This window comes from Phyllostomus discolor, chromosome 4 (assembly GCF_004126475.2).
Source record: "Phyllostomus discolor isolate MPI-MPIP mPhyDis1 chromosome 4, mPhyDis1.pri.v3, whole genome shotgun sequence".
NCBI classification, from domain to species: Eukaryota; Metazoa; Chordata; class Mammalia; order Chiroptera; family Phyllostomidae; genus Phyllostomus; species Phyllostomus discolor.
Genome location: NC_040906.2, coordinates 24,581,380 through 24,603,942, shown reverse-complemented (window position 1 = coordinate 24,603,942; position 22,563 = coordinate 24,581,380). Strand labels below are relative to the sequence as shown.

Below are 22,563 nucleotides of genomic sequence, written 5' to 3'. Positions count from 1 at the left end.
TATACTGTCCGTAATTGCGTGTGTTATACTTTATAACACTGGCAGGCAGTGCAGTAGATTTGTTTACAGCAGCACTACCACAAACACATGAGCAATACACTGTGACATTGCAGTGGCTACAGTGTCACTAGGCAATAGGAATTCTTCAGCTCCATTATAATCTTGCAGGACCACTGTCGTATGTGTGATGTGCCGTTGACTGAATGGTGCATGACTATAGATAGAGTTCCTGAGGCAGAGTTCTGGGTTTCAGGTGAGCACACAGGGACTGGGCTATTCGTGTTAGTTTCTTGTTTTTCATTGATATGGATTGTTAGAATCTTTCTCTACCATGAACCCTAGCCATGACAAATGGGGAAAAGTAAATAGAATTGCTAGTCTTCATCAAATGGAAAATATTTACTGTGCTACTTTTCTCTTCCCCTTTTTCTGTTCCCTCTCTTTCCCCAGTTTCCCACTTATGGCCATGCTTTGCAAAGAGCAAGACACCCAATAGAAGTGGGGTAAAAATAAGAGTGGACTTAAGAGAGAGAAAGCAGAGGCCACAGGCTCTTCAAAGGCAGGACCTTGCCTGCCACCACTGTGTCCTCAGCCTTACATAGCACCTAGCACATAATAGGCATTCAACTTAATGTTAAGGCAAAGACACAGGAAGGACAGGTCCTGGCTGGGTAGCTCAGCTGGTTAGAGCATCATCCTGATACACCAAGATGGCAGGTTCGATCCCTGATCAAGAATTAACCAGTGAATGCACAAGTAAGTGCAACAACAAATCTCTCTCTCTCCCTCCCTCCCTCCCTCTTCCCCCACCCTTTCCTCTCTCTCTCAAATCAATAACTTTAAAAAAATTTAAAAACACAAGAAAGAATATGCAGCTGGGGACAGGGGGATATCCAGACATTACATGGTACATGTGTCAGGAAGGACAATTTTCTACGTTCAATCATATTGAATTTAAGTGGAAACCCTTCTTGTATTAAATGTGGTTGGCTTTCTAATTGAGTTGTGAGAATTCTTTCATTGAAAGCAAATTCTTTTTTGGTTCTATTCTTTTTAGGTTGTATTTCCGTCACTTAAAAAAAAGATTTCTGCGAACAGAAATGCATAAAACATTTCTCAGTGCATAATCGCTGAGATGACTTGGCATGTTTTCCCAAGTTTCAATTCTGAATAGTTTGTGTATGGGTCCCAGAGAATTATTTCTAAAACTCAAATTTTTCACTTTTGTTATCCATCCAGACCCTAATTTTTTTTAATGCATGCAACAATTTTTATCGAACATGAGTGATTGGAGTTTTTCCAGACAAGTTAGGCATTTTTAAGTGGGATTTTCCTTGTGTCTTTTGTGGAGCTGTGCAATGCTCAGTTTAGTTTAAGAGTTGGTGAAGGAAAAGGGGAGTTGAACGAAGTGAAAAGAACAGCCACCCATAACCTTGACCCTACTGGTGGCTCAGCTGTGGACATTTGTAAAAGCTCATGGAACTGAATACTTCAGACAGACACATTTCTTACACATAAATTATCCCTTAGTCAATTTTAAATAAGAAGAAAAGAGAGGCCCATTTTTACCTGGGCTTTACTTCCAGGTCAGGTCATGGTGGAGCTTGAGCTCTCGAGAAGTCTTCAGTTGCTCCGTCCCTTCCTGGTGCCTGGCAAACTCCAACTCCCTGAGACCCCTGGGATGCCCTGGCCCATGCTTACCACACTTTCAGAAGCACGGGAGAGAACCCAAGTAAGTCTGGCTGCCTCATGCTGCTCCTGAAAAACAAGTTTCCGTGTTCTTAGGCACTGAAAGAATCTGTTTGCCATTCAAACAAACATCATGAGCCTTATTATTCTTTGTATGAAATCACCATGCTGTAGAATGAGCCAATAGTCTCATAAAAGTAAGGCTCTCCAGACTTCCATTGTCAAAGTGGCTCCAGATCCAGCCCCAGCCCCAATGGTGTGTGTGAGCAGAGACACAGGCAGGGATGAGGAACTAACAAAGGCTGCGTGTGTGCGTGGTGGACAGGAGAGGAGTAGGCTGAAAGAGATGATGAGAAGTCATCTTCTTTTCAGTGTCTTCCTTTATATTTACTCCCTTGGGTCTAAGCAAGCAGGAGTTGTCCTGGCATGTGTTATATTTATGCCACTCATTACTAATTATTTGCAAACCTTCAATGTTGTTACCTATTGGATAATTGCTGGAGGACGAGGGTTTGGAATTACTCACTTTCTTGGAAATATATGAACATAATTGCATATGTAGTTTTGAAAGTTAGTTTTAGGTGCAGGCATCTAAGACGAAAGGAATTTGGTCAAGGACCAGACATTCATGGGGCACCCCTACTCCATGCCTCTCTATCGCAGTTTAAAGAGAGAAGTACTCTAGGCCTTTGCTTTCCACTCTGTGCCCCTGGAGATGCTGGGAACTGCCAAGCTGAGGCAATGTAGCGGTGGTGGAGCTTTTCTCCCCCCGGGCGGTTTCTGAAGTGAATGGGCAGCTGCCCCGTCTGAGTGTCATCCTGTAGAACTTGTGTTTATACCATCAGGTACGCTCACAAAGAGTAGGTGCGCATAATCGTTCTCCCTGTATATTATTCAGGTACTTCACTACAGGCCCTACAGAACAAAAATCTCCTGGCAAATATACCTGGAAAATTAAGCAGACTTATCTTCAGGTTCAGCTACCTAGGAACTCGGAGAATGCTAGCTGGCTTCCCTCTTCCCATCTCTTGACTCTGCTCACTTCTCTCTGGGCTTCGTTCTCAGGCAGACTCTCCCACCTGGGGCCGAGATGGGTGCCCACAGCACCTGGCTTATCTCCTATCTTTTTAGCCTCTCAGGTCAACGTGTCTGACAGAAGTCCTCGAATTGTCTCAGGTCGCTGTGATTGGCTTATGTACTGAACCATAAACAAACACTGTGCGCAGGGCGGGGATGCTCTGATGGCCAGGCCTGGGTCACATGCCACCTCTGGAGCCATGGGTAGAGTCACTCCCCCATAACCTTGATCCTGCTGGTGGCTCAGCTGTGGACAAGGATGGCAAGAACTGAGAGTGGGCATGGGATGACTCCCTGGAGAATAGGATAGGATACCACCAGGATAAGATAATACCTACCAGCAGGGTAAGAGGGGACAGGTGCTAGGCAGAAAAAACAGCAACTTTCCCTTGTCCCAACTCTGATGACAAGGCAGGAAGGAGAAAAATAAAATCAAGGATAAAGGAAAAAAGTGAAGCTCTTGTCACACACCTAAAAGGCAGAATGAGTGCCGGACCCCTAAACAATGATCCGTCAGGCGAATGCACCCAAACTGCTTTCTGTTCCTGGGAATGATCACCCTCCGACGCACAGGCTTCAGGAATGCTTCCGCAAATGGATACAGCCCCGTGCTTCATTCACCCAGAGAGTTCGATATAAAAGCAAAACACTAGAGATGGGGGATATAATGTCTTTTTTTGAGATCATGCTTCGTGGTCTTTTGGCTGCCTCCCAGCGTCCTTTGCATTTGGATGTGTGCGTCTACGGCTCCCTGTCTACTGCGCATGCGGCTGTGCCTGCCTCTCTGAGAACGTGAACAACCCTCCAGCGATTCCCCCGGAGGCGGCATCAGTGTGGGCACGCTAATAAATAGCAACTAGTCAGAAAGAATATAACCGAGACTGCACAAAGAGAGACTGTACATTTTAGTGTATTTCGTACAGGTTTTTTTTTTTATGAACATAGTCTATAAATGTTGAGAAAGTGGTGATAACTTGCCTCATTTCCATCTGGAGGAAGCAGATTTTTAGAGAAGAAAAAGGCCTCTGGACTTATTTGAATATTTGTAAGACTGAGAAAAGCATGTAAGACATTATGGAATCAGGAATAAGCAATCAGGAATTTGCTTATTTATAAGCAAATAAACAACCAGGAAAAAGGTTGGAGCAGGAAGAAAAATAATAACAATAGCAATGGCCGATCTTTATCCATCACTTACCGTGCCCAGGCACTAGCCTAAGTGCTTTACAGACATTCTAACATAGCCCTAACTGATCAAACCACACAGGGAGGCAGAAAACCATCACTATCCCGAGTTTACCAGTGAGGAGCCTGAGACTACGTTACACAGAAGAGCAGCTTCCCAAAGTCACAGGTCCATTCAATGGAAACCAAGGCTTATTTGCTCCTAACCCCCATGCTGTTTCATCTCGCTTCTTAATGTTTGCAGCAGGGTCTGCATTGATGGACAGTCGGTATTGCTCAGCTGAAAGTTGGCTGAGACCTAAACGCAGACACCTGGAAGCAGAAAAGGCGACCAGGAGGGGCCCCGACAGAAGGAGATGGGACAGGTCCACTGGCGAGGCCAGTGTGAACACAAACCCAGGGTCGCAACAGTCGGAGAAGAACAGAGCCTGCGAGGGCACCTTATGGAAGACTGAAGAGGAAGAGGAGGGCCAGCCGTGAAGGAAGGCACCCAGTTTGGGACATTAAGATTCAGGGCCAGGACTTCATTTCCTTGAAGGATTTAGTGGGTAGGGCAGAACCTCAGGCCTAGAGAAAGGGGAGGGGTAATGAGAATAGGATCTTATAAATGAGGGCTTTTCCACACATCTCTAAATTTGACCTTCTCCCAACCACCCTACGAGCTTCGTATCATCCCCTCTTTTGAGTGAAGAAAATGGATGTGAAAATTTAACTCTCTCAAATCGAGCAGCAGGGCCAGAACTTGAACCCAGGAGTTTTGACCCCAAGCCTAGGGCTCTCGTTTACCATAGTGCCCCTGAGCTGACCACCGACCATCGGAACAGAGACTCATTTCCCGGAGCTGGTGTCCGAGATGGGAGCTGAGTCACTAGGCAACAGGAAAGATGCCAGTTGATGGGGAGAAAGGCACATGGCTGAAACTCAAATGAGAAGATTGCTTTTTTCTCAGTCAGCCAGTGCAAGTCCCACTCAATTTAAAGAGAAGAGGATTCCATTTAGCAGTCCTTAGTGCCCAAACTCTCCAGATAGCATTCATTTAGTAAGTATCATTTCAAGGGCCCGCCACGTGCCAGGCACTGGGAAGTCGACAGTGAACTCAGGAGAAGTCCTTACCATATGAAACTCATTTATTGGGGGACATGTGAGAAAAGAGGTAATGAAATACAGTGGTTAGTGATTCCAGAGGCAGAGCTGTTCCCTACGCAAGTATAAAATCTACATTATATTAAAGATGTTCCATGATTTTATATAATTTTACCGTATAAATTTAAACCAATCATGACTTAATTTTTGAACATTACTGGCATTTAGTAAGTTCATAAGAGGGGCATCTGATTCAGAACTAAAGGATCAGGAAGAAATGGCCTTGGGGACTAGTAAGTTTTGGCACTAAGGTCACCTTCCTGGCCTCTGAGCCTTCCTACCCAGTATCCTGCAGTCTTTCAACTAACTGCCTCGTGTATAATAGGGTCATCATCTCTCACCGTCCGGTCTCTCTGCTTGCCCGTATCCCACTCTTCCTTCAAGGTTCCCCACAGGCACCCCCTCATTGGAGCCCTCTCCTGCCGCAGGAGCCCCTGGCACTCAGCCTTGCCCATAACAGCCCTGTCTCCTGTCTTCCGTGTCTTTCTTGGTCTCCCCAGCTAAGTGGTAAGGTCCTCAGGATAGACATTGGGGTGCATATCCTTTTGTGGATGCTTGATATTTGGGGGTTCATTTAGGACTGCCACCAACCCAGAAGTAAAATAGCCCTCTAGGCGACGTTAACACTAGGAGTTTCACCCATCCAGATTTAGAACGCCAGTACAGAGGAAAGATAAGAGGATTATTTTTAAAGGAAGTATTTGGCTTCTAATAGCAATTCTGATTACCTATCTCTGAGAACGAAATGTTCCCTGAAGCTATGTCTTTCGACTGGAAACAGTACCAAGAGCAAGTGGATTTAAATTTAGTTAGCTTTTTTTCCATCTTGATTCTCCTTGTTATTATTTTTCTAAGTGGTAGAGATAAAAGTAATTAACAATTTAATCCATTTTTGCTGTTGTTGATACTTTTTTTTTAACCTCAACTGAGCGTGGTGCACACTTACAAATGACTGTATGACTGCTAAAACTCCAAGGAGTATTTTTCAGCTTTTGGTTTTACAACATTGTAGTTCACTAAAACCTCCCTTAATCCACTAAGCAGAGAATTCTCCAATGGGATGTTGGGGTGGCCATGGGATAAGTATGTTGTAAAGAAAACAATTAAAAGGCTAGTTCACACCTCGTCAGATTGCTCAACCACCTGATAACAGTCAACTACATACATTCTTCATAAAAGGTGTGGGGCAAGGAGGCGAACTACAGTCCAGTTTTCCTGAAGTGGGGCACGCCTGCCCCGGAACTGAGGTCTGGGAGCACTCTGCCCGGGCTGGACCGAACGTGCACAATATCACCTTGCTGGCCAGGAAAATACCTGCATAAGGCCTTTCAGTGGGGAGTGCGAGGTCTGACCCAGAGATCCCATTAGGCAAGGCAAGTTTCCCTTCATAATTGCAACCTTTGAGCCACAGAAGTAATATAAGATCTTAGATTCTTTTTACCCCAATTTTCCTCCAATACCCTTTCACCTGTATCATTGTATTCTCTCTTACGAGAAGAAAAGCACATATTACTTTACAGATGGAGAAACCAAGGCACAGATAAGTAAAGAAGTCCAGCCAGGTCAGCCTTGCAGAGGTCAGGCTGAAATGCAGCCATGTGACCCGAGGTCAACTTGGACTGGAGCCTGTGTGGTTTCCTGGAAGGGTCAGGAAATCGTAACCCCTGTGACTCGTTGGGGCAACCTGTTCATTTTACAGAGTTGAAGATAAGGCCGAGGAAAGTGAAATGCCTTGTCTACAACCCCCTGGGACAGGGTCCCTTCTCCATTCTGCAGCTCTCTCTAGTGCAGAGCTATGGATGGAGACTTTATTTTGAAAGATTTAAAGGTGGGCCAGGTGAAACTGTAGTCTACTTCCTGGGGCACTTTCCCTCTTCACGGTGGGCAGTTTGGATACCATTCACCTCTAAGTGCAGGGTGTAAATGGAGCCTGAAGATGCAGAAACCTAGAGGGTGAGACCTACTCCCTCCCGGCAGGACCTGCAAACCCAAATAGCCATAGAGCAGGTGGGAACTATCAAGGAGAGAAGCAGGCAGGAGGGGGCAGCTCCCGCTGAGTACGGCCTTAAAGGGTGGGAAGGCCTGCACTTAGAGAAAAACAGGAAAGCTGAGTTTTTATGTGAAAGCCCTCAATGTTTAAATGTCAGCAACCAGTGGAAAAAAATAGACCATGGCTTAAAGACCATGTAAGCCTGTATATACAGTGGATGTGGGAGGGGCCTACAAGCGCAGCCTCTGTTAGAGGACTTCCTGCACTGGCCCATGTTAATGTGGACTGGGACGCACAGGGTCCCTAGCTCTCAGTCCTGCATTTCAGATTTGTCTGCCAATCGGTTCACTTGCTCATTCGAGGTCTTTGCACAATCACCTTAAACTCCGTACAAAAGATTCAGTTTTATTTCTTTTAAAAATGATTGTGACTTCAAATTCAACAAGTATTGAGGACTTTTGTATGATTGGTCTTTTTGCTTGATTGTTTGCTCTTTCTCAGTCAGTTCCCATCACAGCCCCACAAGGGGAGAAAGGGCAGGAGTAATATCCCCATTTTACAGATGAGGTCATTGAGGCCCAGGGAAAGTTAAGTCACCTGGATCATATTTCCGCAAAGTGCCTCGCTCAGTTCAAGCCCAGTCTAGTGCCCCAGAGTCCCATGCTATCCCCACTACACAGAGGTGCACCCTGAGATCTCTCAGAACCCAAAACCTTGAGAGCACCTTGGGGCCCTAGAGGAGAACCAAGAATCCCCTTTCTCCTGAAGTTCAAAAATGAGCTGGTCTGGGGCAAATGGTAAATATTGTTTCATTTGGTAATGGCTCCTTAGTTTTAAATCACCTCAGCATTTACTTTTAATTAATTTCTTTAAATTAGATGCCTCCTACTTGTAAATATTTGCTTCTCTATAATAAGCTTTTATTTAAGTTACTAAAGCTTCCGTTTCGTGACTGATTTTAAGAACTGAGATTACCGCCCTGCTGATAAGAGGATGCAGGTGATAAACAGGGAGGTGTCTCATTATTGGCACACACACACCGGCACCAAGTAGGACCGTGAGCAGGGCGGCCCTCAAAGAAACAGAAGCAAGGGTGAATGTTCAGTTTTCTCTGAATTGTTCAAGGAATAAATCAATAAATCAGGGAATTAGAGAACAAATGTAGGATGAAATAACATCTGAAGGAGCTCACTCACAATGAAAGCTTGTCTTGCTCAGCCTTTCTTAAAAGCACTTATCAATGGCTCTGGCCCCACACATTAGTTTGCTAACGGAAGTAGAGGTGGGGGGGGGGGGGATGTGCAAAGGCTCAGGCCAGTAACTGTGCGAGAACATTGGAGACAGAAAGAGGAGGAAGACGTGATGATGAGAGCACTTTCATCGGCCCAATCAGTCTGGGCTGTGATAAGCCTTGATTTGCTAGCTGCTGGATTTTACCAGCATCAAAGGCAGGGATGGAACCCGGAGAAGCTGGGCTGACAGGCTATGCAACACCAGGAAGAGAAAGGACAAAGGATGCTGTAATTTCAATAAAAGGAGATATGAAAGTAAAAGGTTTGTAATGATGTTAATAACCAGATTTCCCCAGCCATGTAATGAGTGGCCACAGGAGGAAGAGACCCAGGCAGGACAGGGGAGCTCAGTGCTATCATCAGCACCCAAGACCCTCTTAATAACTTTTATCAGCTGTTGAAAGTCATTTTCACTATAGTTCAGTAACCTTTGTGCTAGGAATCCATTGCACCTGCAGAAGTGAAAGATGAATAGAATGTGATATTATATGGACTCCTTTGGGCTGATGCTAGCTCCAAAGCATTCTGCCAAATAATGAGAGGGATTCTGGGTAGAAGCACTGAGGGGGACCAACAGTGCAGTGTCGTGTGCCCACCAGGACCAGCCCAGGGCTTTGGAACCTGCTGAGCACAGACAGGAGATGAAGTCCGGAACTGCCCTCCATACTTCGGTGAACATTAGCACTAGGTGCTTCAGTGGCACGCCAAAGCAGTACAGGGAGGCCCCAAGTGCTTTCATTTAGTATGTGGTGGAAGCTGGGGAATGGGCCCATCGCCTTGCTGCTGGATGTCAGGGAGATTGTTAGAGCAGAAATCTCCAAAATACACGTGAGCATGATTGTGGCTGACTCGATGATCAGAATGCAAACTAACCCCAAATAGAGCTCTGGCGCCAGACTGTACCTCCTCAGCGTGCCCCCTCCGATTGAGGGTGGGACCAAGAAGCTCAGGTCACTAGTGAGAGAAGGGTGAGGAAAGTTCTTTCCACAGGACACCTGCATGGCAATGAAATCAAGTCGGTGTTTGGAGGTGCCGGTGTCAAAACCCTTCCTACCCAAAAGTGAACGTAGCACTCATTTTCACATTGGTCCCTGGTCCACTGGTCTTTCAACTACCTTATCAATTAAACACTGATACTAGCACTCTCATTTCTTAAAGCAGAAAGTAAGCCCAGAGGTTTATGAGATGCATTAAGTAAACTTGGAAGAAAAGATTACCTGGTGTTAAGAAAAAAAAGGAAAAAATTTTGGGGCCAGTCCGGTATTCAGGCACAAGCAAAAGAACTTACCAGTTGTCAGGATTTAAATTGGAGAGTATCATCATATGCAAAACATTGTAAATGATCACACAGACCTCGAAAGAAAGCTGAACTCCCCTGTCCTTACAAATTGTGCCATGTTTTAATTTGAGAGTAAGTGCAATGTGCTTGAAATGGCTTCAGAGTTGGTGACGACTGGCTTGACAGTTACACGGTTGCAGATGTCAACCGTCCTTCAGATTCGCGTGTGCCGGCTCCAGGTTATTGAACTGCCCTCTTGTGAGGCTGGCCCCCATCTCTGCCTCCCTGTCTGTGAGCCCTGGTATACTACCCCTAGCCCAGCTGAAAAGGGATTGGAGGAAAGTCAGAATCCCTCTCTGTGAGGACGGACAGCCAAGAATATGTAAGAGAGCATTTCCTAGAGCCCAGTGTCTAGCTGCAGTGGGGAGGACAGAGGGAGCCTAGGTTCCTAGAATGGCTGACTGTAGATGATGTCAGCCTCCAAAGGGACCCCTGGAGGAACAGCAGGTCTGGGGAGAATGGTTTAATTCTGTACCTATAAGGAACCTCCACGTGGACCCATCCCCATAGGTAATTCATGCCAATCTCCTGCTCCAACTTCCACTGAATAAAAATCACACTCCTTAGTCCTCCCCTCACCTGCTGCTAAGAGGCACATTGCAAGCAGGTGACAAAGAAGAGACATCAGAGGCAACATGGCCCAGCTCAGTGGTCATGCATGTGGCCTCCCGCTCAGTCCGCGTGGGCTTGAATCAGGGCCCTGCTACTTCCTGTGTGACCTTGATCAAGTTACTTAATCTTCCTGTCTTTCCGTTTCCTCGTCTGCAGACCAGGGATGATGATAGGACCTCGCAGTGCCACTGTGAGGAACAAGCGCACTGACGTGGGGAAAATGCTCAGGGGGGAACCTGGCCCGCTGTCGGCACTCAGGAAAGAGCCGCTGCGCCTGGCAGCCTTCAAATCTGCAATTCTAAATTCAGCTTTCAAAGTTTGCTCCCGAGCTCATCAGCTAGAGTAGTAGCGCTCTTCCCCACACTTACAGCTGTGCTTCTGAATTTCAGAGTAAGAGAAATGCAGCGCCCAGTTTCACTCGGGTCTTAATGAAATCGTGATATGAAAGCCCTTTCCCACATACACACACACACACACACACACGCACACACACAGGTGAACATATTTAAGACCTGTTGACTGTGGTACTTGCTTTAGTGAAGAGGGATTCTGATGATCTAATACCATAGGTAGGAGACATCAAAATCCTCCTCTTGCCTAGGGGTTACAGATCAATGGTAGAGCAATGGGGGCAGGTAGAGGCATGGCAGCTATACGATACCTGAATTCCTTTGGATAAGACACAGGAATACCTTATCCAAAAATTATATGCATGACTCTAAAAATAAATATCAATCTAAATTGGTCAGGGAAAACAGCCTGAATGAACAGTGTGTTTTTCGCCTAGAATGTCCTGTCTCCAGGCAGTGACCTGGGGCAGAAAACTGAACAGTGTTTCTCCTAAGAGGCAGGCAAAACCATCTTTAGAATTCAGGACCCTACACTCTGGAACCTGTTGGCCCTCCAAGTCTGACCTTAAACTTGAACTGTTGTCTCTTGCATGACAATTCGATAAAATCTTCGGTGTTTAGATATTAAAATTCTAGGACTACTGTTGAGAAAGAGAGAGAGGGGGGTAACTTCAGTGGCCTAACAAGTGATGGTGATTTCTTCTTTTGGTTACTATTCTCTTTAAATAAAATCTCTCCTGGGGTTAAAAAGACCGTGGGGTAATTATATGCAGGCATCACTCAATGGATTTCATGACTTTTTTGTGGGCACTCACAGCAGTTCTGGCTTTCTAAGATTTCTTCTGTATACATGCGCTCATATTACCCTTTTCAGTTGTCCTCACTACCCACTTTAAAAATCTCACTCCCCCTCATAAAGAAAATTTTTCTAGCAGGACCATCTTTAGGGAATACCTCCCACCATCTGATAGAATGAAACGCCTGTCTTAAGGGCTGTTTTCCAGATAACCTCTGCTACCAGGTTATCTAGGATCCCGCCCTCCTTGCACATGGAGTTTGTTAATAATTGAATTCTTGTTTGTGGTCATTGTTGCAAAACATGAAAGGAGGAATTAAATATGGGTGATCAAAATTCTGAAACGGCCTTAAACTGTCTCAGAAATGTCTTCCAAGCACTCGGTCATGCTCCTTCCTTTTTCATTTCCTTTGCAAACACTTCCTTGGTATTAACAAAGGCCAAAGGCATCTGCCGATAAATCTCTTCCCACTCCAGTTCTTCACAAAGAGCAGGAGTCCGGTCGTCGTAACGCTGTGGGAGACGTGAGTGATGAAAGTGGGATTTCTTTCCGGAATCATCTCTGTGACATAGGCCGTCAGGTGATCATTATATTTCATGATTCTGTGAAATCTGCAGAAATCATAGCTACATAGTCCACAGTGCAGAAGGCTCTGCTAAGCCCGGCCAACCCCATCCATGCCTGGGTGAAGGGGGAAAGCCTGGTAGCTAGAAATCTGACCCTGGAGGAATTTCCAAACGCAGACTGCAAGCATCTCTGGCCACGTAGCCTAGGGGACTCAAGCACCTACAAGTATATTTATCTGTGCTGATCATTTCTTTAGCTTCACCGTAGTTGTCGTAGAATCCGAGAAGGCACCAGCATCAGCTCCGCACTGAGTCGTCAGGACATGGAGCACTTGACAGCAGTGCAGCCCTGCCAGGTGTCGACTCTCTGCCAACGGGAGCAAGGACCTCTCTCAGCACCAGCGGTGTTACATCATGTTATTTCCTTTTATTTTAACCCCGAACTTGGTCACAGTCAATTATTACGACAAAGGGAAACCCAAGAAGGCTACCTTGGAAGTTAAATTGCCTTTGTTTTGGCAGCTATTAGCACGTGTAGTATTTTACAGAAATTAAAAGGAACAGGGTTCTGTCCTTTGACTAAGAAATGTGGTGGGAGATATTCCTCAAAAATGGTCCTGCTACAATAATTTTCTTTATGAGGGGAAGCTTTTCTTATGGCTTTCACACTTTTTGCTGCATATTTTATTTTTACCCCTGGCTCCAGCTTAGTTGTTTTTTCCCGTTGTTCACCTTCACCTCTCCTCCCTCCTGAAGGGAGCTCCCTGCATGGATGAAGCCGTGGTTCTGGAACTCGGGCTCCATGCGCACAGGTGATCGTGATCAGCTGTTTATTGCAAAGATGTGTCACTGATCCTTGAAGAGGAAGGGTTGACAATCATTTCTTTTAATATGCTATAGCAAATTCAAGTATTCTCCCTTCATGATGTTGCCCCCACTCACTTGACTCTCCTTGTGAGTTTTGTTTTGTTTTGTTTTGTTTTGTTTGTTTTGAGTGGGAGGGAAGGACATTCAGTTACCACCGGAGGCAGAGCACTTTAAATAACCCGAGCCTCTGACTCTGCCGTGCATGGGTGGTCTGCGTGAGTCACCCACCGTGTGCGTTTGGTGGAGCAAGAGTTGGGAAGCTCTGTGACAGAAGGGAAGTGGACCTCCCCTTTACCTCTGATTGGCATTTATCAGTCCTCAAGCTCAGGTACTTGCAACTGTGGTGATTGTACCTGGTTTTCACCTTCGGCGTTGTCTCCCTGAGACCTTCTGTTTGAGACCACGTATACTGTGTTTTTAAATGCATATGTTAAGATGTCCCTAGATGGTTATGTTATGACAGAAACAAGGAAAATTTCCTTGCTGGACCATAACAGAAACAGTCCTTAAATGATTCTTGAGTAAATACACTGAACCTGTACCACTTAGTCATATTAACCTCATTGGTAAGTCAAGGCAATTAAATTCAAGTCCGGGCTGTATTAAGCACCTACTATGTTTCACATACCAAGTAAGACAACAGAGATAAGACAATATACTTTTCTTCTTGGCAAATAAGACATATACAAGATCTGTCCAGTAGGTATCCAGCCATGTAATATGAAAAATGGGGATATTTCTTAAAGAAGATACAACAAACATTGTACATAGGACAACGACACCTCAGTTCCCTTCAAAGTAGGCACCTTGGGACCTTACACAGTTCTCCCAGCAGCTATCAGCTGCTCCATTATATTTTTCTGAATCTCATTGATGGTCTGAAATCTCTTCCCTTTCAAAGGAGATTTTACTTTGGGAAAAGCCAGAAGTCACAGAGTGCCAAATTTGGGCTGTAGGAGGGCTGAGTCACCTGGGCGATTTGATGTTTCACCAAACAGCTCTGCACCAGACGTGGTACATGAGCAGAAGTATTGCTGCGATGAAACTGCCAATCACCAGTTGCCCATACCTGTGAGGCTTTCTGAATCATCCGAATAGTTTGCATGGAGGAATGTTCAAGTTAACATAAAATATGATGCAGACTCATTGCTTTACTTGCTCAGTCATTTTGAATACAACAGCCACACAGTATACATGCTCGCTCCATGGCATGTACCACCTGCACTGGCTAATACAGTGAGGTTGTCATTGTTCATGCATCTGCATTCCAGTCCGCTCTCCTTGGCCACCTGGTTACATCAATGTCACTTGAACCATTCTCATTATGTTAACAATGGCTGGACTTTTTCTGCACAGACCTCTTATAATACTCTGTGCCCTGATAGTGTTTATAGTCAGTCTGTGTTGGACTCAGTCCAACCCCTTTTTTGGCCCTTACCCCCCTCTCCATCCCTCCTTTTCTAAAAATGAGAGAGTAGTCTTACCTCAGCCACTGTAGTCTCTGGATCTCAATGAGAGTCCACTCTCTCCTTTTATTCTGCTAACTGCCCACCAACTTCTACCCCCTGCATCTGACCCTCTATGGTTATTGGGTCTGTTTGTGGATTTTCTCTTTACTTTAAGCTCCCTTGAGTCAATTCAATATACATCTATGTAGCACCTGTGAGGTACGAAGCTCTGTGCTAAGCTCTGAGGGAGCTCACTGGATATTTGAGGCTCAGTTCCTTCCTTCAGGATGCTTGCTCTCCATGCAGTAGATAAACTAGCCGCCAGGCAGGGCAGAAGACAGATGGGGTGAGAATGACTGACTGTAGTGAGTGCGGGAGAAAGAGATTTTCTGTGCAATTGCGGGGGGCGGGGGAGATAAGGGGAAATGCAGGGACAGAAGGGACCATTCAAAATTGCTCATTCTCCTTCATCTATTCCAGTCAGTATAGTGAGCATGGCCCCCTCATTCCCAGCTCAAGATTTTTCAGTGACCCATTTCATCCAGTACTGAGCCTTTTCCCATATAGGATTGTCTGAGCCAATGTAGGAGCATGCCTTCCATCCTTCCATAGAACAAAGACTACTGATACCCAGGGGCTGGCTGGCTGACCCGCTTAGCCTCTGATTTTCAGCTCCCCTTTTTTTGTTTAATGAAAAACAGTGAGATACCAAAATTGCAAAAAGAGGAAAGCCTCATATAAAGAAAGTGATCCTTATTGTTTCTTCACATGTCAGTGTCATACAGCTTTCTCATGTTTAGACCTAGAGGTTAACATTCATTATTTCATGCAGCTATGAGATTGGAAACTGTGTGTCTGAGATCGTTCCTGTGAGTTTTCCAAGCAAAATCTGAATCCTTTCGGCCTCAAAAATGAGCCTTCTCAAAACCACAATAAAAAATAAACAGTGAAAAACATGAAAAAATAAGTGAAATTTAAAAAATATAGATGTTTTCATGACAGCTTCCTCAAGGAGTTATATTATAAAGAAAGCAAATAGAGGCTTGTTTCTCTTTCCTTAAGTAAACATAGTTTCTGGGTGAGATTTTCGACGGGAAATTGTTTTGAAGAAAAGCAATAACACATGCAAATGAAAATCATGAGGTCACACGAGAAATGAGGGGTCTTGAAGTTCTGATACCTCTTCTGGCTGGATCCTTGTTTGCAGCCGAGTCTCCAGAGGAAGCGGCCTGGGCGTCTTGGGGTTGGCTCAAGACACGCAGCATCGGTCACCGTGATAAGCGTTTCTTGGGCCCCAGAGTAGACTGATTTCCATGCAGTCCTACCAATAGGACATTTCACCCAAATAAAGAAACTTTGATTAGGGAAACTCGAGATTAACAAAGCTAAAGTTTCAGCTCCCTGTTCTTCCTTTTTCCTATCAAGTTCTGTAATTAATGAGGAGGGCTTTTTTTTTTATTTAAAACTCATTCTTTTAAATGTGTGTGTGTGTGTGTGTGTGTGTGTGTGTACAGTATTCAAAAGCACTTAGATGTTCTGGGAAAAGTCTGCAGAAAATGCTTAATTTTGAGCAAAGTTATAAACAACAGTAACTCCCCCTCCCCAATCAAAAAAAGAAAAATTCTTCTAGCACTCTTTGAACCTTAAACAGTGTTTTTATAGGCCAGCTCATTGTTTTTCTTCTCCCTGAAATATTAAAAACGATAACTGTTTTTGATGAGTTCTACAGAGTGAGACGATTTCCATGATTTCATTGCTTGACAAAGAACAGCTACCTTACTTGGTTCCGCCACATGTAAGCAAGCTCCCAGCCGTGAAATCTCCCCTCCGAGGAAGCAACATGGGACCACAGAACTGTCTCGAGTTCGGCCCCATCTGCCCAGGGCAGCCCTCCCGGCCCTCGCCCTGGGAGGTGGAGGAGTCGCCGGGGCGAGGTGTGGGAGAAGAGATAGCGACTCTCCCCACGTGCGCTGTCGTGGTGGCTCTTAGGGTGGCTTCTGCCCCGTCACCACTTGATCTGGGTTTTCTCTCTCTCAAAAAAAAAGAAAAGAAAAAGGCGTGCCTGTCTTTTATAATGTTCTGTTTTAAAAGACGGAGAAACCTCCAGGGAGAGAACAGGACCCTAAAAGTCCAAGGCCTGGAATTCCTCCTTTCTCTCTTTCCATTTTAAACAGGAAACATCCAGGCTAAGAGGGTCCGCAGGGAGCACAGGCTGTGTGTTCATTTTAAAGCAGATAATGTTTGTGTGTTGCAAATGTCAGTGATTTATCCCAAGGGCTTAAAATGAGAGCAGAAAAACCACATGTTTCACTTCACGCAGAGAAATATCTCCAGTAGATTTTGAGAGAAAGCACAGGTTAAGGATTTTTTTTTTTCTTCTTAAGCATTTCGGAAATCTCTAACACGAACCAAAGAAAATAGAATTGAGCGTTGGGGGGGAAGGCGAGGGGGCTTCAGATATTTTATGGTAAAAAAATATATAAGGAATGCTGGAAGTTTCCTAAATCAAAAATAAAATTTGAAGGGAAAGGGGAGATGAAATCCTGATCCTTAATTTCCCCTGGCTAGAGTGACAGATTATGCATTTGTGCTCGATTTGTCATGGGCAATTTAAAATAGAGCAAAGCACACTGCACTGAATAATAGCGGCTGAGGCTGTAATAACTTGTACGTAAACAATTTAATTTTTTTATCTGAAAACTCTCGCTGACTAAATTACCCCAAGCTCGAGGACCTATCTTTCATTATTACACGCAGCCAAATGAAGACATAAAGAAGTAGAGAGAGACTTCCATTGTTCATCTTTATAAATGTGCCCACGTGCTGCTTCCCACACGCTCGGAGCTTGGAGCCTGTCAGACCTTCATCGATTTGGGGAACTTACCCAGCTGTTTTAACATCAAACTCTGCAGATTACAGGGTGATTTTGACCCTCATTGGCAGTGTCTGATTAACCACAGACAGTCTGTCCTTACAGCCTTGTCATTTCTCTCAAGTGGTCTCCCAGTGTGTATCCTGACATTGGAGAGCTTTGCACTAATTATGATTGTTGCTGTTTTCCTTTAAGAAAATAATAAAGGGAGGGGAGGAGTAAAAAGTGGGAAGGATCTGGGGGTGGTGGTGGTATGCATGTGCACAGAAGGTTTATGGGATTTTAAGAGCTGCAAATAGAACTCATCTGTTTAACCCCGGGCAAGATAAGATGCAGTCATCTGTACATGGTTTGGAGACCTATTGCTTCTGTTATGGCAAATGGATCGGAAGATGCTTGTTGTCTTAGCAGAAAGATCTAGACGGGGTCGCTCTCTGTTAGTGTTTATTCATGCCCCGGGCCCTTCTGTGTGCCTGTTGGTCACACTGTGTAACGCACAGCTGGTTTGGCTTCTCCCGCTCTGCTACTCACCTGGGCTCGCCTCTTGACTTCGCAGGGGAATTGCTTTCTATCTAAGTTCTAGGTGGATGATGCCCAGCTCTGGGTTAGGACTTTTTCTAGGAACTGTAGAGGGGAACTAATCCACACAGGGACATGACAGAAGACAAAAGAGTGAGTTAGACCCAGACTGGGAGCCATGTAAAGAGCACCCACAGACCTAGGTGAGAAGGGAGTGTAATCCATGAGAACTGAGGGCCCTGAATAATCTATACATTTCTACTTTTATATGCTGGACCGTCTTCAGAGAGGCAGAGAAGGGAGGGGGTGGAATGATCGCAGCCTTGAGAGAGTCAGACTCTGCCTTGCTGAGGACACTAGTTTGGCTACTATAATAAAGGCCAGCACAAGCAGGCATGCACAACGCAGCAGCCTAGTTCTCTCTCATGTACCGGTCTGAGTGTAAGCAGTCCTGGCTGATAGGGTGGCACCGTGGTGTCAAGGACACTGGCCCTTGCCTTCTGCTGCTCTGCCTTCCTCAGCGTGTGGCTTTCTCCCTGTGGGCTAACGTGGACACTCCAATGGCCACCAGGAAGGAGAGGAGGGAAGAAGAAGGTTTTCTCTCTTCTTTTTAAGGGCACATGTCACTTCTGTGTATGTCCCGTTGGCCGCACCGACCTGTTCTGAATGCTGAGGAAAACTGCCGGAACCTCTGGGTGGTGGCATTTGGAGGGTTGGCACACAGGCATGTACGAAGCTTCCGTTCAGGCTGTTTTTCATTGTTGCTTGGCTTGGAAGACAGGGGTGCGGTCCTCAGCTGTGCAGCCGGCTCAGCGGCCATTGATACGTGTCTGTTCTTCTCTTTCCAGGGGAGGACCCGCCGATCCTGTAGACTACCTGACGGCAGTGCCTCGAGGGCTCTACAAGGAGAGGGAGCTCCCATATTACCCAGGGGCTCACCCTGTGCATCCCCCCAAAGGGGGCTACCCCCGCGCCCCGGATCTGAGGGCAGCGGATCTCCGGTATCCCCAGTACTACCCACCCCCTCCGGCCCCCCAGTACAAAGGACCCTTCCGACAAGACGTTCCGCCTTCGCCCCCTCAGCACCACCGAGTGCCGGGCTATCAGGAAATGGGCAGACCAGGGCCCCGAGGGGGCAGCCCAGACCAGTACCCCTACCGCACCCCGGATCCCCGGCAGAAGAACCCCATGACCGCAGCCGTGTAGCTGGACACCACCAAGCTCAACGCAGCCCAGGAAGGAAGACATCTAACATCACCTTCCTTAAGGCCTTCTTCCTGTTAAGACTCTCATCGGTACAGATTAGGTTGGGTTGTTTTGTTCTGTTTTTTCCTGAGTTTGTAACACCTGACTGCTAATTAGAGGGGAAACGAAAGGACAGGAGTTTGGAGGGGACACATCAGGAGAAAGAGGATGGATGGGGCCATAAAAAGGACACTGCCTGATATCTGAAGTACTCTTAGAGCGGTTCAATTCAGTGAGAGTGGCATTTGAACAGGCAAATAACAAAGGAGATGTACTGTGCGGTGCCCCCCGGCCAGAGAACCTGTGCGTGCGCACAGCCCACAGAATTGGCAGCGTGGAGGCAGCTCTGCCATGGATCGTCATTCCTTCAGAGCCGACCTTCACCCCCCCCTATTGTTAAGTCTGAAGAGTGGCTGCAAATATGGGCATCTTAAGTGAGTGATTTTTTTTCAACGAGAAAAAAACAGCAAGCACGACTTGTGATCTTGAAATGTTTTCTACCCAGAGGAAGACTGCAATTGTTTATTTGTAGAATTTCTCAGGTTCCTTGTACCATTCATTTGGTATAAGTGTTTCACGCTTCCTCACGTTTTATATAAAATTCAGATGCAAATGCAGTATTAGTGTCCTGGGAGAACGTGCGAAGCTAGTCAGAACTTCCAGAAGGAATCTATTCCAAGGACCGAGGTGATCAGGTGAAGAGGGCTGAACCCCACCCCCCACCATCCTCCCTCCCATGCCCCAGGCACCGTAGCATGGACATGGGGGTCTCAGTCTTCCCCACATCTCCTGCCCACAATCACGGTAGCCGAGGCCTCTGCTCTCGGCCTCCCACTTCAGGGTGCAGGACTAAAACATGCTTGAGAGAAAGAGGGCCCTTCCTGACCAGGCCGCACAGGAAGCGATGCCCTGGAGGTGCCAATTCCAGACTCAGTGCCAAACAGTGCCATCTGTACCCCAGGGACAGGGAGGGGCTGACTGTGACCTTTGGAGGTTGATTACCAGCAGGTAGTAGATGGTGGTGACTGATGGGGTGTGTGTGTGTGTGTGTGTGTGTGTGCGTGCGCGCATGTGTGTGCATGTGTGTGAAGGTATGTGATTACCAGTAATGAGAATGAAAGATAAAAATGCTTTCTGGAAAGTTTGATGAGCAAAAGGGAATAATAAAGGAAAAAAGAAAGCAGAAGGGACAGGAAGGGAGAAGACACAGAAAACTAGATCATTCTGTATCTGCTACATTTCATTAACAAAAGTCAGGGCGAGCGGAAGGCCAGGGTGTCCAGCTAGGGAATGAAGGTGTGTGGTTTTGAAAAGCTGAAACCCCACCCTCCGAAACCCATCACAATTTCTTTTGAGCTTCGCAGCTATTTTTCTTTTTCTTTCAACAGAACACCTAAAACTTATAACCTGACCCAAATGAGAATGCAGACAAAGAATGAAAAACAGCAAAACCTGGGGATAGCAGTTTGAATTTTTCAGCGATTCTCAACCTACTTTAAGCCTTTTCACGTTCCTTCTTTATTCCCCCCTCCAAATAAAAACACCTTGAGTTCAATTTAGAGGTATTTTGGCCAACATTAGAATACCTCTGGCTGATAGGATTTAATAAACCATAGTGTGATTAAATATATCGAGATCCATCTAGCCCTGTTTAGTTTTATTTTTCTTAATTTAAAATACAGTTCTGTTACCAAGAGTAATGCAGCTGCTGGTTTGAGACTTAAATGGTGTTATTTCCCGGACTTGAAGAGGTATCATTTTCTAAACTACAACTTACTTGTGGCCCTCTTGAAAATAGACTGTCAAGCCGGTTCTGCCCTCTGTCATCTCTCTCCAGCCAGGCACCTCCAGGTTGTTCACAATTTGTGCGAAGAGGCCGAGGACCTCCGGCCCTGCTCACCTAGAGGTGAAGTGCAGGTGAGCTGCAGGGTTTCCAGGTCAACGTGCTGAAAGCTGCCTTCCCCTCCACCAAAATAAGAAAAGAAGACAGTGGTCATGTGGGGACATCTGACCTGTTCAGAAGCATTCTGAGAGTCAGCTCTTCATGGTGGCCCGGAGTCTAACCAAATGTCTTGGACATAACCAAGCCAGAAGGCTGCTTCTGGATTAAGGCCAAGGCTTCCTGGGGAGTGGTGGCCTTTGTAGGAAGAATGCCCCTATTTTCTCCACGCTGCCACCTTGCGAGCACAGCATCTCCTGCAGGCAGGCTCAGGGCGGGCTGCCCCAAGTGTGGTTTCGTGGCGTATGCACAGCGCAGCAGCTGCTAATTCTGAGGGGCAGCCAGTGATGAGAAGGCACTATTAAAGAGGACCACAAAACGGTTGTAGCGGTTTTCTCTTTTGCTTGAAGTATAACGTGTGCCCCATTGACCTTGCCCAAAAGAACCTACCATTATATGTATGACAGATTCCATCGAGGCAAGCAACAATTAAGAACAGCTTGAATATAAGCTTTATAAATGCCTTTGGACCAACGCCCCAATGGTCACCACCCAGAAGTTGCAGAACTCTTTCCAGAGTTTAAGAGAACAGGTTGTTTCGAGTATTTAGAAGACCAGGCTATAATCAGTAGGTACCCAGTTGCAGGAAATAGTTCCAGGTTTATTTATGGCCTTGGAAAAACTCAATCAGATATCTCCGCATAGCTCAGAACCCTCCCAGGAGCAGGTGCGCAGGGAGCTGAGATCCACTGACATACACCACCTGGCCCGTGATATGACCACAGGGTCATCTAAGCTTTGCAATGATGTTTTGGCCTAAGTCACTAGATATTTTAAAGGCTTCTGTTTTGGTCCCTTCTTACAGGAGTAGAGAGGTGAAAGCGAGAACACCACTGCAAACTTTTATTTGCAGAAGAACTTATTCCTCTGCAAGGGAGGGAAACACAATATCTCATTAGCCAGTTGTGTCCCTGGGCTGTGGCGGTATCACTCTCGGCACAGCAGTTGCTCCTCCACTGCATCAGATCAGTGGATGCAAGACAAGCTCCAAGACAAGAGCGTTTATTTAAATCACAGTTGAGTAACAAACATTGGGAAAACATCATTATTCTTAGATTTTATTTTTAGGTCTGTATGCATTCACCTCCCCCCTCCCCCCCGCCCCCCCCCTCCACCCCCCAAGACAGCCCGGAGCAAAGATCTTGTCATCGAGAGCTTGGTGAGACCCACAGACCCCTGGTCACCTGGCAGCACTAACCTTGCTACTACCTGATAGAGGAGATTCGAGGGTTCGTTCACTGGAGCCTTATTTTTGCCACCAACTAAATAAAATTAAAACGTGACTCATCATCCCTTCCAAAGATTCATCGTGATCTTCTCTCACTTAACCCATTTTCTGAGGGAAATCTACCAGGCACCTTGTGGAGTTGTCACGAGTGGGTACGCATAGAGATCAAGCCTTTAAGGGTGTTTATTCTCCTAACCTGTAACCACCCCACTTGTTCTCTTTGGAGAATCATCTTAGCACTTCAGGGGGAGACAGAGATCTGGAGAGTGTGGTGTGCAGAGGAGTGTGTGTCTGTAAAATTCCCATCAGCATTAAACTCCAAAATCCACAGTGATCGACCTTCAA

At 45.9% G+C, this 22,563-nt stretch overlaps 1 protein-coding gene across 1 annotated transcript in view; it reads left to right on the top strand.

Annotated features, from left to right (window-relative positions):
• Positions 1-22,024, top strand: part of PARD3B (par-3 family cell polarity regulator beta) — a 972,625-nt gene extending 950,601 nt beyond the window's left edge. Inside the window, exon 23 of the mRNA XM_028510082.2 lies at positions 18,595-22,024. Within this exon, the coding sequence (XP_028365883.1) occupies positions 18,595-18,952 (358 nt within the window). The 3' untranslated portion in view covers positions 18,953-22,024. The remainder of the gene's footprint in view (positions 1-18,594) is intronic.
• Positions 22,025-22,563: the final 539 nt, after the last annotated feature.